The sequence below is a fragment of the Ambystoma mexicanum genome, chromosome 6p, assembly GCF_040938575.1.
Source record: "Ambystoma mexicanum isolate Mex_15411 chromosome 6p, UKY_AmexF1_1, whole genome shotgun sequence".
NCBI lineage: Eukaryota > Metazoa > Chordata > Amphibia > Caudata > Ambystomatidae > Ambystoma > Ambystoma mexicanum.
Window position 1 is genome coordinate 1491263210 of NC_090935.1, and position 15467 is coordinate 1491278676.

At 47.8% G+C, this 15467-nt stretch overlaps 1 protein-coding gene across 1 annotated transcript in view; it reads right to left on the bottom strand.

Moving 5' to 3' along the window:
- LOC138511076 (trichohyalin-like) overlaps positions 1-15467 on the bottom strand; it is a 3831204-nt gene that overhangs the window by 3068781 nt on the left and 746956 nt on the right. Inside the window, exon 7 of the mRNA XM_069626576.1 lies at positions 5944-6002. Within this exon, the coding sequence (XP_069482677.1) occupies positions 5944-6002 (59 nt within the window). The remainder of the gene's footprint in view (positions 1-5943; positions 6003-15467) is intronic.

Sequence of the window (15467 nt, forward strand, 5' to 3'; positions counted from 1 at the left end):
TTTTTCTGCAGTTTCTAAAGTCAATATCCAGTCGTACTCTCTGAGTTTTACGAGGATTTTTTTTGGATTGATATTTAACGTTTCTTCATCCTCCTGTATTTGTTCGAGCACTCTGATGTTCTCTTCTTTCCACTTTATCAAACTTCTAGTGCTCGATTGTTCAATTTCCTGGTTTATTAGACTGTAAATTGAAGGTGGCGCTGCCATCCTGCACTTCCTGTACAACATCAGTTTCGCCTGCTCCACAGAGCTTTTGAGAGACGGTAGACTTAGCTCTTTACGAATTAAAGCGCCTGATATTGAGTTTGGCAGCATAAGAACCTTCCTCCAGAACTTTGCCTCCATTTTGGTCCAGATGTCGAGTGGCAAATTTATCATAGCATCTCCTCCATATGATAGTGTCGGCATTATCTTTTTCTTGTAAAATTCATGCACTGGGGTCAGCGAGTATCTGCCAAACTTTCTATCTATGGCCCTGGCTTGACATGCCATTTTATTTACTTTCGCTGTTAGTGATGCTTGCATGGCTTTGTCCTGTTTTGTGCTGTCTAGTGTGACTCCTAGATATTGGAAGTCAAGAACTGTTTCGATCTGCACTCCCTCAAGGTTTAAGCATGGGTTTTTTTCTTTTTCTAGTCGATGTCTCAAATGTCAACAGTTTCGTTTTTTTTACATTTATTTCCAACTTGTTTTCTTGCATGTAAATCTGTAAACTTGCCATTTGCCTCTGTAGTCCGATGGGGGTATAATCCAAAAGGACCAAATCATCCGCGTAGAGAAGCCTCGTTACAGGCGTGTTGCCCAATTTAGGGGGGAAAGAACGTGTTTCTGTGTCTAAGCTGTTTATGTCTCCAATAAATGCCAGGAACAAGGCACCCCTGTTTCACACCTCTTGCTGTTTTATTCGAGGTTGATAGTAGGCCATTTTCGTCTAACCGAATCCGCATGTTGGTATCTGTATACAGAGCCTTGATTGGGTTTAGCAAGGAAGCTGGGCAATCCCACGCTTCCAGTTTTGACCAGAGCCTGGCCCTGTCTATGCGGTCGAAGGCCTGAGTGAGATCGATGAATGCAACATAAATATTTGGACCCCCTTCCAGGACTTTATTTTTCAGCACGTTTAGGAGTAGAATATTAGCCGTCGTCCCCATGTTTTTCTTAAATCCTGTTTGAAACAGGTTTTCACATGGGGCCTTTGCTGCCCAGGTTTTGAAGTGGTCTTACAACATTGAACCAAACACTTTCCCTATTACGTCTAACAACGCGATTGGCCTATAGTTCGCTGGGTCCTTTTTATCTCCTTTTTTGAAAATAGGAACCACTGTTGCCGATTTCCATGACGCGGTATGGTCCTCAAATCCGTGCATTTCCCAAAGATTTTACTCAATAAACTTGCCCACTCATCAGGATTTGTTTTTAAGTCCACGTTGTTGACCCCGTCCGGCCCAGGGGCTCTTGAGTTCTTCAGGCTTAAGATCTTCAGTCGGATCTCCTCTCGATCATCCAATTTTACCCATTCGCCAGGCTTACAACCCGGGTGTCGAATAGTTGGTGTCGTTGGGGCCACATACATTGCTTCAAAGTGTTTTACCCACATGGCTTCACCAACCTCACTTATTATAGATTTTTCTTGTACATCAAGAGTCGCTCTCAGGGTACTCCAAAATTCCCTTGTATTTCTCTTGCTTATGATTTTTAAGATGTTTTCTGAGTCTTGTTGGTAGAGTTTTAACCTATGTCCTCTTACCCAGGATTTATAATGTTTTGCTGCTGCCACTGCTTCTTCCTTTGCCGCCGGTGTATCTTTTGTTTTTGCTCTACGTTGGATTTGTCAAAGGGTGCAACGTTTGTCAACCAGCAGTTTGTCAAACACATGCTTTGGGGGATTTCCACCAAACTTATTTGCAAGTGTCGTTTTTTTGTACTTCGTTAAGAGAAGAATATAGTTGGTTTTGTTTGCACCCTCTATCTCCGTCATAGAGCGAAATCTGTTCTCTATTTCCACAATGGACTCCTTTGTTAATTTTAATCGATTTCCCTGTCCATTGGTAACGATGTTAGCTTCCATGTAGTCATTCAGCGGGCCAATTGACTCCCAGATGGTCAAAAGAGGATTATGGTCACTAGCACTTGTTCTTGTTATTTCAAAAACTTTCGTTATGGCCAGAATTGGTTCTGTGACGAAAATATGGTCTATTGTTGCTTTAGTATTGTTTCTTTCCCATGAGGGCGGACGTTTTGGGTCTGGGAAAGCTTCATGCAAGTTATGTAAGTTTCTTGATTCCATCAAGCGGAACCATAACTCTCCACGTTGTTCTCCCGGTGATCTCTTTGCTTGTTTATTTCCAATTCTTGGAGTTACAGAGCAGGTAGCATTTAGGTCCCCACAGATCAAGAAGTATTTTGTTAAGTGGCCAGCCAAGGCCTCGTCAATTGCTTCCTCGATTTTTTCCAGGAAGGTGGTTGTTTCTATAGCCGCTGGATTCCAATAGACATTTGCTATTATTAAAGTTCTTTTTTCATAGCCTTCCTTGTTGTTTGTCTTGCGGCTCCATGAGGCTTTCACCATTAATATCTCTTGGTTACTGACCAGTGTCTCTTCTAATCTAATAGTTGACAATGTTGCCCTTATTTAACATGGATGTCAATCTTTCTCAACAACTGCCTCAATGTTGACCAGCATTATGCTCCCTTCTGCTTCTAGGTACGGTGATCTTGGCCAAGAAGGAATCTGGTGACAATGAGCTTTTAGATGCATTTTGCTGTTTAAAAGGGGGTCTATCATTTGGTCAGGTGAATTCTCCATCACGTCCTTGTGCATTAATGAAACGGGCAGCTTGGAAAAAAAAATGAAAGCTACTGCACCACCTATTTGCCATCATTATTTTTTTATAATTGTAAGGATGTTGTTTAAAACGTGCTTGATACCGAAGAGGTTTCTTAGCGGAACGGGATTCGAACCTGTGTTGCTCTGTGTCGTCTTCTTTCAAAGACGAGCACAGTGCCACTGAGCTTTACTGCCCGAGGCATGACATCATTATAAGGGCGTGGGGGTACATATACATTAATGTACTGCACTAGTGAACGATTTTAATCGTCACATTCGTACACCAAAGAGCAAAGATATCCCTTTATTCTGGAAGAATGTCGTACTATAGTTATGGCCCAAATCTGTGCCAGAAGCTTTAACAATCCTACACAGTGTAAGTAAGGTGGGGTTCAGCCACGTGCTGCTCTCCAGATGCTTTGGACTACGGCTCGCACTATCCCACCCCATTCACAATGCTGAATTATGGCTGATGGGGGTTGTAGTCCAAACCATGGAGAGCCAAAGGTTGGAAGCCCCTGTCGGAATTCGGTACTTTTTGATGTCTCAGCCCTATCCACTGATACATGTTTTAGCCTTAACAGCTACAGTAGACCTCCACTTTCCGGTACGGTTTATGCCCTGCTTTATTTGGGTAACTACCAATGCAAAGCCTCTTTATTGCTTCAAGAAAATGAGCTTGACTGTTTGTTATTGTTTTATATCCAGGCCCTATGCCAATACTGCTGTGGGCCAGCATTCACAGCTTCATTGAATGATTGTTCTAATACTCTAATTCCTTTGGAGAGATGGCGTAGAGTTAACCAGGAACTGTGAACTCCATGGCAGATCCAGTCCCCAGCATCCCCCCAATTTAAGGTTGTTTCCGCTCGGAAATGGGGACAAGTAAGTGTGCATTTACATATTATGGAAAATGTTGACACAAACGAATCTAGTTATATTATGATCTTGCAGACATAGGAGATTTTAGGACGATGCAGGGTTTGAAATTAAGATTCGATGATCAGGAACTAAAACCAGCTCCTGAGTGTTGGGCATCACCCTGTAGCCTGGAGCTACCGCAGGGAATGCTACTTTATCTTCTCACCCATTATATTTGGTCCATTGTGTTTAAATGTGTATTAGATGTGCTTTCATTCTTCTTCCCTCCTTTATTGACCTTGTCAAATACTCAATGGGCCTCATTGCAAGTTTGGCGGTAGCCTTGCCGGTAAAACTGGCAGGCTGCCGCCGAACTTGCAAATTTTTTCGGCGCCCAGGAATGGGCAATTACCGGGGTATTACAACCCCCCTCACCCCCCGCGGACCAGGTAATTGCCCATTCCTGGGCGCCAGAAAATATTCTTGGCCATTCCCAATTAAGGTCCATAGGGCTCAATGGGAATGGGGAGGCCGGATGCACCGGCACCATTCGTGAATGGTGCCGGTGCATCCGACATGCTCTGCTCGCGGGTGCCGGTCCGCTTGCCAGGTCCGAGCTGATGGGTGAAAAGGCACCCGCAAGCAGAACTCGTAGTTTGCCGGTCCAGTAACTACAGTACTGGCAAGCTTACCAGTACTGTAGTTACCAGACCGGCAAACTTGTAATGAGGCCCAATGTCACATATATATGTTTGTAAGGCACTGGTTGGCCCGAGGCGCCAGAAGTGGCTCCTGATAGCTGTTGATTGTAACCTAACTTGGCTCTCCTATGCTAGAAGGAAGAGCTCAATAGCGCCCAGCAGTGTGGGACCCTGTGATTCCACATTGGCTTCACTCATCAGCGCACTAAAGGGATTGACCAAGGAGGTTGCCAGAAGAGAATGCCAGAGGATTATCATGGGGAGGAAATCAAGCGCCAATCAGAAGAAAATAGATGGATATCTCTCGCAGGCCTTTGATGCATGCTTTCACGGCTGTGCTTGATAGAATGGCAGATCTCATACAATGAATGCTAGATTATTAAACCTTCTGCTACACCTATGGGGTTTGTCTTCCTGGCATTTATAATCAATGACATGTTTTTTCTTTTTTGTAGTTTGACAGCTATTCATACTCCCAATCAGTCACATTAACTTTAAACTGTAACATCACTCTTAGAACCTGACACTATGCTTGGCATGCCTTTCTAAAAGATCTCTGTATTTGTGCTGGTAGAGGGGAGGCAAGGAACACTACAAGCACCCAAGTCCTCAATAAGTCCCTCCTTCGGGCCTGCCAGCTTTTCAGTATCTGTGCTGTGTTATGTTTAGTTTCTGCTATTAGACAGCGTGCAGGTGTTTGGTTATTTGCCCACACATTCACTGCCCAGGGCCATGCTATTCCCTATGGCCGTTTCCACACAGTTCCTGCCCCTGACCCTCCAAAACACCTCCTTGTGGGAACTCTTTGAGCTCGCTTTACTCAAGATTTACCATCAAACTTTGTACTCAAAGTGCCTGCAAGTTTTGTTTCAAAGCCGCCTTCTGAGAGTTCATGATTTAATTGGAGTTGTAAACCTGCCACTGGTGTAATAAATGTCTTAACCATGTCTGCCTTCAGCCACTCGATTTATAAGCACTCAGCGTGCCATTTCACTCAAGCCCTGGTAAAAACAACCACTGGCAAAGCCAACAGTTATGCTTGTGCATAAGTATTAGGCATTTGCCAGGCGCTGCTGTTAGATGCCCGGGAACACGCACCATTGTGCAGCTGCTACCAACAATGGACAGTGAATACCACTATGGCTGTGCCCAGCAAGTGTCTTTCCCATGCCTAAACAAAAGCCCAAACTGTTGGCATTGCCAATGCTTGTTTTGTTACTTATTGCAATGCAAGGAAAAGCAATCCTGTTATTTGAGCTGTACCGCTTCTTTACTTTTGCTAAATTCCAACTAAACACTCTTAAACTGCCATCTTGGTCTATGTGACTCATTGATCCAACTCAGCTTTGTGACACGAGGTTTACATACATACTCCTCCACATTTGCCTGGAAAAAGCACCAAGAGCACATATAATTTCTACACGGTTTTTCTCATGCAGGTGTCTACCGCCACCCAGAGGCACAACTAAAAAGTTGTAGATTATATATCAGAATGCCGTTTTTCATCAGCCTCTCATCGTAAAGTCAATATTTGAAAGTGAATTTAATACATACGCCGATTGAGATGCACTCATTGGGCCTGGCGCTTGCAGGCTGGTTATCTGGTCACCAAGCTGAAACAAACCAATCACAGAAGCAGCTTAGTGTGTTATCAATTACTAACAATACGAACACACACAAAAGATGCAGCTTGAATCAGTAACATTCGGACTTAAACTAGAAAAATATACCTGTTGCAAGTGGTCCATATGTTTAGTCGTGGTAGGAAATAAATGAACAGCGCCTTTTATAATGAGTTGCTGTGATATTAGAGTACAAAAATGTAATGACAGAGCAAAGAGTCTTCCTATTAGGCAAGCTCATCTCTATTGCTTCTCTTACCAGTGGAAAGAAATATTTTAACTTCAAAAGATGTTCTTCCTTTATATAGTACTACAAGTCCCATAATTCCCCATTTATCCTATTGTGGGAATAGTCTATCATTTATGCTCGCTCCATGAACAGACACCCCTCATGTCACTTGCTCTTTTCTTGTTGCTACGCCGGGACAGAACAGTTAAGTATCATTGTTTACACATTGAAACTGGGACTGTGGCATTGCGCAATGGCGGATGAGAAGCAGGGATGATGCCTGGTTCCTTCTGTTTTATGTTCTCTGCGCCACTGGCTAAAGTGTTGCTGTTTGTCTCCACAGGAGGGGGGGTATCCTGTTGAGAAAGGTAAAGGGTGGACTCCCGCCCCTTTTGCCGTACCAGCGCTGCATCGGGGGCCAGGTTACAGAAACTTTGCACCAGTCCAAGTGCAATTTTGCACGCCATTAGCAATAGGGCAACGTTTGCCCTACAGGAAAAAAAATGTTGGGGCCATTTGATAAAACGTTTGCACCATGGCAAGTGCAATTTTGCGTGGTATTAGCACTAGAGCAAAAATGTCCCAGTGCCAAAAACATACACTTTAAATGCATTATTACACAGGGGCAAAGTTTGATTAGGTTTTTGCCCAAGGGCAGACTTTCCCCTAGTACTAGTACTATGCAAAATGGCACTTTCCATGGTACAAAGGTTTTCTAATTTGACCCTAATCTTTTTGCACAAGGGTAAACATTGCCCTAGAGATAGTTACATCGGAGCAAAGTTTCTGTAATCTGGGGACCACTACTACCATGTAAGGTTTGGCGAGCAGCGCTAATTAAACGTGTGCGGCCGGACGCTGGAGCACGCAGTCCACGGAGCAAGCACAACGATATATGTTTTGGTTATAATACTTAAAAGGACAGATCTTTTTTATGAGTCAAGGCACAATCCCAGCAGCAATTGACAGCAGGGGCAGGGCAGGCCAGGGGGAGGAAGACAGTTCAGTGGAAGATTCATTTGATACTAGACACAATGATACACCTATCGCAGCACTGATTTTGCTTATATCACACACTCTACCTAAGGTTCTTAAGAAAAGAGAAAACAGGCTTCTCTCAAACCCTTTACATCTCAGAATAGCAAGTCATTCTTACAATATAAAAAATGCACCGATTAGAATTATTATAAAATTGGGTCTTTCTACTCCACACATAAAACCCAAATAACGTCTTATATACAATGTTCCCTGCAAATGTATGAATTGTTATTAAAACCTGCAGGCATGCAATAGAAAGTGAAGTGGACTGACCACTCATCAGTCTGTCCCAGAACCAATCACTAACCAGGCTCTGCTCATTGGATACACATTTTGGGGTCGATTCATGGAGCAAACATGCGCCGAAAATCCCAGCGCAAGCAGGCGCAAGGTAGCGCAAGCGCGAGAAACGCAGCGCACGCGCAAGTGTGCGATGCAAGGAAGACGCTGCGCGTGTTTCCCGCTGTCCGTGCGCCCAATCCAGCCATGGTGCATGTAGGCATACACGGCGTACGCTACGCGCACAGCAAAAGCGCATATAGCGTGGCGCACACAACCAAAGTGGGCGGAACAGTGGGCGTAACACGCGGAATGGGGAATAACACGTGAAAAAGAAGGCGTAACTGGGGAAGTACTGCAGGGAACTACACGGAACGCCCACACGCACGCGAACAACCCATATTCATGGATTCCAATACGGGAAACCCGCGCACGGCAAAAGACGCACACAGGCGTCAAAGCGTCCGCCACACGAAGGCAGGCACAAGCGTCCTCCCCCACGCACAGTATAAAAGTGCGCGCAAACAACAAACACGTATATACAGCTACGATGAATGCCCCATTTGTCGCAGCACTGATCGTGGGACACCGCAGGAGGAGGAGAATAGCCAGGGCATGCATTTTCGCACCACGGACAAGCCTTTTTGGGATGCCTGACGACCAGGTCTATGGCAGGTATAGGTTTCCACCCCACATCATCCTAGACCTGGTCAGGGAGTGGGAAGATGACCTTACATCCCCCACCCTTTGCTCCCAACCATTGAGCCCCTTGGAGAAGCTGCTCAATGTCCTGCATTTTTTGGCCACTGGGTCATTTCAGCGGACTACTGCCATAGTGGGGGGGGGGGGTCCTCACAGGCCACGCAGTCACGCTGCCTACACCAGGTCTTGGCAATCATGACAGCGTGCCCCTCAGTCCGCAGGCACTTATACATGCTCAGAACACCCGCAGAAAGGCAGGCCGTTGTCCTGGATTTTTTCAGGGTGGCACACTTCCCCAAAGTGCTTGGTGCCATAGATTGCACCCATGTGGCCCTACGTCCACCTAGGGCCACTGAGCACATATACCGAAACCGCAAGCACTGGCATTCCATCAATGTACAGTTGGTATGCGATGCAAAGGGAATCATCACCTCTGTCTATGCAAACTACCCTGGCTCCACCCATGACAGTTTCATATACAGAATGTCCGCCCTGAGCCGGGCCCTGGAAGCTGGGCAGCATGGTGACACATGGCTCCTAGGTGAGTACAAATGCCCTTGCACATGCATGCATGTCACACACGCACACACAAACAAACTCCAATAATCACAACCATTTACACCTCCCCAGGGGACAGTGCCTACCCTCTGAGCAACCACATGATGACGCCAATCGGGAACCCCACCACACCACCCCAGGTAAGATACAACGCCGCCCATATTGCAACCAGCCATAGTGGAGCGCACATTCGGAGTGCTCAAGTCACGTTTCCGCTCCCTTGACCGCTCTGGCGGGCAGCTACTCTATGCACCACCAGTAGTGTGCAGGATCATTGTGGCAGCATGTGTCCTGCACAATGTTGCAACACGGCAGGGCGTCCCGGTGGACATGGTGGTGTATCCACATCCCCAACCACAGGCACAGGCACAGGCGCTGCCCATGGGAGGGGACAGGGCACGTGGCAAGGAAGCCCGGACCCAGCTTGTGGCCACATTTTTCACCTAAACTCCCACCCCTGCGGAGTGCACACAGGCCTGGCACATACCAGGTGACAATCGATGATGACAAAGAGACAGTCAACTGTCACAACCCTACCACCCTGAGATAGTTGCCATGGAATTGCCACATTGTCTGCATCCCTAGCTACTTAAACACAAGCTATCCTGTGTGACCAAAAGGCACACATATGACATGACATGATATGGCCTATACACAAGTATTTCAAGGTGCGATGAGGCAGGGAGGGGGGAACAAGGGAAGACAGACAACGGTACTACTAGGCCAGGTGTCATTTAGATTGTGCAAGTGCAGGGGGAGGGGGAAGGGAAAAGTGCAAGGGGAAGGGGGGGGAGTGCAGTACAGGGTAAGTAGACCAAAAAACAAATACATAGGCCAGCTGGTGGCAACTGCAAAGGTAAGTGCAGACAAGTGCTGGGAAGGGGGGGCTGTAGGGATAGAGAGACAGTACCGCAGTGCAGGGGTTGCCAGGGAGGCAGTGCAAGTGGAGAGTGGCTGGGCCAGGGACCGAGGTCGGTGAGAGTGGCCCAGTTGCAGATCCAGTGCAGTTCCAGTGAAGAATTTTGCAAGGGAGAGGCAGAGAGAAAGCAGAAGCAAAGAGGAAGGTCTTGAGGTGCTTCCCGAACCGGAGATGGTTCCCCTCAAGTTCCAGTGAGGCAGGAAAGCTGTTCCAGAGGGAGGGCCCTGCCGCGGAGAGAGATCTACCCCCAGCTAGTTGCTTTGAGAAGCGGATGACCCTGACATGCAAGGTGTGCATCACACACACCTGCAAAACAGGCCATGGCCATCACTGTTATGTCACTCGAACCCTCCCAAACCACAACATGACATGGCAAGCAATACCCATACACCAACACAGTAACAATAAGGTACACATTGCCATGTCCAAAATGTACAGTGGCATCAGACAATGATGCCTGACCTGGAATCAGATGAAATGACTGACCAACAACCTCCCACACAAAATAAGTAATTTCCAAATGCATTACAAGAGTTGTAGACGTAACATAACAATGAATACCTGTCTACATGCACATTGTGCATTGCAAAATCAACACTGCTGCTTCTGTGTGCTGTGTCCTACTCCTGCAACACACTGCTCAGCGCACAGCACAGTGAACAGCCATTGTGTGTGATGCACACCCTGAGCATCACATCTAAGCGACAGACCACATCAAAAAGCAAATTAGGCATGTACAGGATCCATAATTGGTCACAGAACATGTGCTGCAGGGACACAGTGGGCACCAGAAGGCAAACAGTGTACACGTGGATATGCAAGGGTGGTAGTACATGTAGTGCATCAGAGTGCAAGTGTGTGGGTCACCAAGAACATGCACTCAACATATGCATGTGCAATCAAGTGACCATCAGTGTTCTCTACACATCACATGTGAACATTCACCATGTGTACAACCCAGCATGTCAAACCATAACTATCCCCTCGCACCTGAAAGGTAAACACAACACATGAACAGGCATTGATCAGCAGAACACAACATGTACATAGGATACCACCATTACAATGTCAGGGTTCCCATCACACTGCAGGGCAAGGCAACTATCAACAACAACCCCCCCCCCCCTCCCTCACAAATGACCATGACCCACTGAACAACTGCACCTGGGTCATGGAGCTTTCAACCCTCAATTCCACCTGGCCACAGGATCACCTTTACCCTTCGTCACCATCTCCCACCTTGTGTGTAAAAAGGTGCCTGCATCCTCAGAATCCACACTCATTTCCAAAATCACAAAATCCAAGGCATAAAAACGAACCAGAACTGCCTCCAGTAGATGACTTGACGTAGCAGTACCTCACAAAGGCCAAGTACTACCACAATGATGCAACAACCAAGGTAGCACAGTGAAACAATGTCACAACAGGATGTGAACCATGTGTGGTACATAACATAGGATGATTCACCATGAACGGATGTGTACTGTCACAGGTCCCGTGTACAGGCGCGGGAGTGTCACAAAACAACCACCCCCACCGTGTCCCGGGTGCCTGCAAGGTCAAACTCACAGAGGCCCCTGAGACCCTGGTGGGGAAGGAGGTTCAGGGATATGCAGTCGGGACAGGTGCTGGCACACTGGATAACTGGAATGAGTGGCAGGAGAGGGGAGGAGGAATAACACATGAAAGTAGGGAATGCACGAAAATGTACTACCTGCATGAACACATACACAATCCAAACAAACTTGGACATCATTGTCATGGCCTTCTGTAGTCCAGGCTTAGGAGTGGCACGAACCAACCACCCCCTCTAGGGTTTTGGCGCCTGCAAGTTCGGGGCTTACACAGGCATCCGCAACCCCAGCAGGGAAAGAGAGTTAGGGAACGTTGCTTGGATAGGTACGGGAAGCAGGAACACTGGGTAGAGGGTACAGGGTTCAAAATTGCATAGGATTCCGGGCGATTAGGGGGAAAAAAACATACCAAATTGAATTACACATACATCCATGTATTAGTGCACCCCCCAGCAAGCCTATGCAGAGCAGTTTGAAAGAAAAACAACAAGACACTTAGCTCTGGTTTTGAGTGCTGGTCTCCTGCCTGCACACTCTCAGGTCCGGTTACAGGAGCACTGCAATGCTGCAAAGAGAGCCACAGTCAACAACCTGTACATGCCAATTACACAAAAACACACCACCAAACATACCCCATAGCAACAAACTACTCTACAAACAGACAATCTGGTGTAGATGCTTCGTACCCATATATAACATTATCCCTGTGATGGGTCATACACAGTCAATGCAGTAAGTCAGCCACCGGTGGGTGCGTGGCAAATGGAACACCAATGTGTCACAATTCACACAACATGCAATGTTCCCTGGGTAAGCAGACATACCCATATAGCAAGCCATGACTTCAGAGCAAGTTGTGTACCACCATGACTGAAACAAAGTTGGCAGTGCATTTATCATAATGTACATGGAAATGAAATGCACTGCACCCGAGTATGTCCCTTGCTGTATGTCCCTGTGAGCTGCCCCTTTCCATGTCTCTGAAGGCTACATGGTTGATACAAGTGCCTCGATGGACCTTGGTGTACCGGAGGGTATTGGCCACTGCCCCTGCAGGTGTCCCAGACAACCTTACAATCAACAGCCATCAGTCCACCAACACATCTGAGCTGCATTGTGTGCTTCAACACCAATATTCGTCCAAGCTCACCCTCAGTGCTGTGACTAAGCCTGCATGTGCAACTCGCCTGGTGCAAGCTTTGCTGTGTTGTGGCCCCCTTGTGCTGCTCACCTTGCCTGGAGTTCCTTGGAACACGTCAGCAGTTCTAGGATGTAGGTCTGCAATCCCTGTGCCTCTGCTTGTGCACACATGTGCATGTGGGCACCAACAAACGTGTCCAGAATTCCGTCGTCCAATGGGCCATGTCTGCTGGCAAAGATGCTCTGGAGTCTCATCCCCCTGCAGAAAGGGCATGAAACACCTGATTAATGCTTCAAAGTCATCTGTGTGTGTCTCTTCAGGCATCTCATTACTTGACCATGTCAGAGAGTCACATCATAAATCACACCATCAGTCCGTCTTTCACATCCAAAGCGTGGAACACTATCTACAGCATGAATTGCAACAAACACGTGTACAGTAAAGATAAGAAATATACTACACAATGCATAACAATAAATGTACACATTAATCATGAAACACCCCATCTAGCAAAAGCTGAACAGTGGACAATAACACCAAAATCATCCCCACTAGGGGTGTAAACACAAGTCACACAGCACCAGACATGCCACAGATATGACAGTCCAAAGCCCTTGTGTAAAAGGTTGTGACACCGAACCATCCTTGCGAGCCCATGGATAAGGGAGGCAGGAGTGGCATATGTGAGTCAAGGACCCCAAGCAGCAAACACATACACAAGACAAGCCTGAAGGGCCCAGCTGGAACAGACAGTGGATGCCTTCAAAAGCCGCAAAGCACCGCACCGTCACATGAAAGCACAATAGACAAGCAATTTTAAACTATATTAACTAATTACACTAACTATGGAAAACCTACATTACCTAATTAAACTAACTATCAAACAGAAACTTAACTAACTAAACTAAAAGAAAAATCAAAAATGGCAACATACGACCCGGGGGGGAGGGGAGGCACCCAGGAGGGGGGAGGTACAGGGTGCTGCTCAACATCCACATGCGATGATGCTGAGCCAAAAAAAAAACCTCCATGGGATCAACGCCTGCACAGCCCGACCTATGTGGGAGATAGATGGTCGTCTGAGTCTGGCTCATCCTGTAAAGGAGGACGTGGCACAGTAACCTGGCCATGCCTAGCCGCAGCTTGCCCCTCGTCGGCAGCAAGTCTGCCGGATGGGTGAGCCTGGTTCTGTGTGGCGATGTGACGTAGGTCTGCATGCAGAACCTCACGTGATACACGTGCTTCCTCTTGCAAGGTAGCACGTGTAACACGGAGTTCCTCCTGCAAGGCCTGGCTGGGCAACCGCTGCACCTCCCGGCAAGCCTGTAGCTCAGCCGAGATGGTACGCTCAAGCTGTGCAAACATCTCCTCTGCCTGCTGCCTCTGGGACATCATAAGGACACCCAGGGCCTCATTAGGACCCAGGCGGTAAGGGGTTTACGGCGGCGTAAACAGCGCCGACCCTTACCGCCTGATTCCGAGGTCCCTTAGCGCCATGGAGGATTTAACACCTGCTTTTAGCAGGTGTTAAAATCCATGGCGCTAAGGGACCTTGTTGTTAATTACGCCACCGTAATTTACGGTGGCGTAATTAACGCCTTCCCCACTCCCATTATGCCCTATGGGGCAAAAATGGGAATGGGGAAGGGTAAATGGGGATTGGGGACTTACCGCCCCGCCAACCTCGGAATGGGGCGGTAAGTCCGCCAACCACCATGGCGTAAACGCAGTTTACGCCATGGTGGTAAAGGTACGACCCAGGCGGTAACTTACCGCCTGCGTCGTAATGAGGCCCCCAGAGTGGATCTGAGGGAAGCATACTCCTCCCTCAGGGCATCCATGTGCGCCTCTGCGTGAGCAGCAATTGCTTGACGCAGAGACGACATTTCAGCCTGGTGTGCCCTGTCTGAGGCCGCCATGCCCAGCCTGAGCGAGCGGGCCGTGGACCGTGCCGCCTGCTGCTGGATAAGCACCTGCCTAGCAGGGGGAGCACAGATCGGGCCACACGCTCCATGCTCTCAGCGATGTTCTCCATTGCTGCCCCCTGCCGTTCTGAATTGGCAGTCATGTCTTGCTCCCACTCGGTATACTGCGGTTGCGCGCGGCGAACGCATTGCCGGGCTTGACCCCTGCGGGACCGGGGGTCCTCGCTGTGTTGGCACCGCCCGTGGCTGCACGACTACATGCCCCCGTCGACGTGATGTCCCAGGCACATCAGTGACTGGTGTGGAGGGTGACCCTGCATCCCGATCCACCACGGGCGGAGGAACCAAGACTGTCTGATCCCTCAGTGCAGGTGTCGCAGACAGAGGAGTGTCCACATCAGAATCACTCACCCCTGACACATGGGCTTGATGCTCATCCAACTCAACATGGACGTCAGAGTCGTCATCAAGGCTGGACTCATAGGCAGCCAGAGACAAGATGGACTGTAGCACTTGGGGGTTTTCGTGGCCTACCACCCCACGACCCCCACTAGTGCTGGGTTGATGTAGTGGTAACAACCCTGTGTCTGGCATGACAACACCATCCTCCGCCTCCATTGCGTCATCACCTGAAAAATAGAGAGAAAAAAGGTCACTACACATGTCAGAAGCACACAACACACACACACACCGACAACAAACGCATCAGGCAGACATGTGACACACAACATATAACCTGGCATGCATGCTGGGTCAACTTTGAATTGCTTCTGTGATCAGACCTGTTGAAAGGTGGCAGTTTCCATGGAAGTGGGTCTATGCAGTGCAGAAAATGTGTACGCCACTCACTACCTACATGTACAAGGACTCCATGGTGTGTGCCAGGAAATGTGAAGGCAGTGCAATGTCAAATTCAGACATCAGGTGCATTGTACATTCAATGTGTACCATATCTAGAAGCCAAGCACCCCTCCACCCCAGTACCAAAGCAGGGATGCCTAGCATGGTATCAAAAGGCTGACCTGTGATTTGACAGGCAGTGTTGACTGGCATCAACAGCTTAATGTGATTCAAGTGACAACACTGCAAAT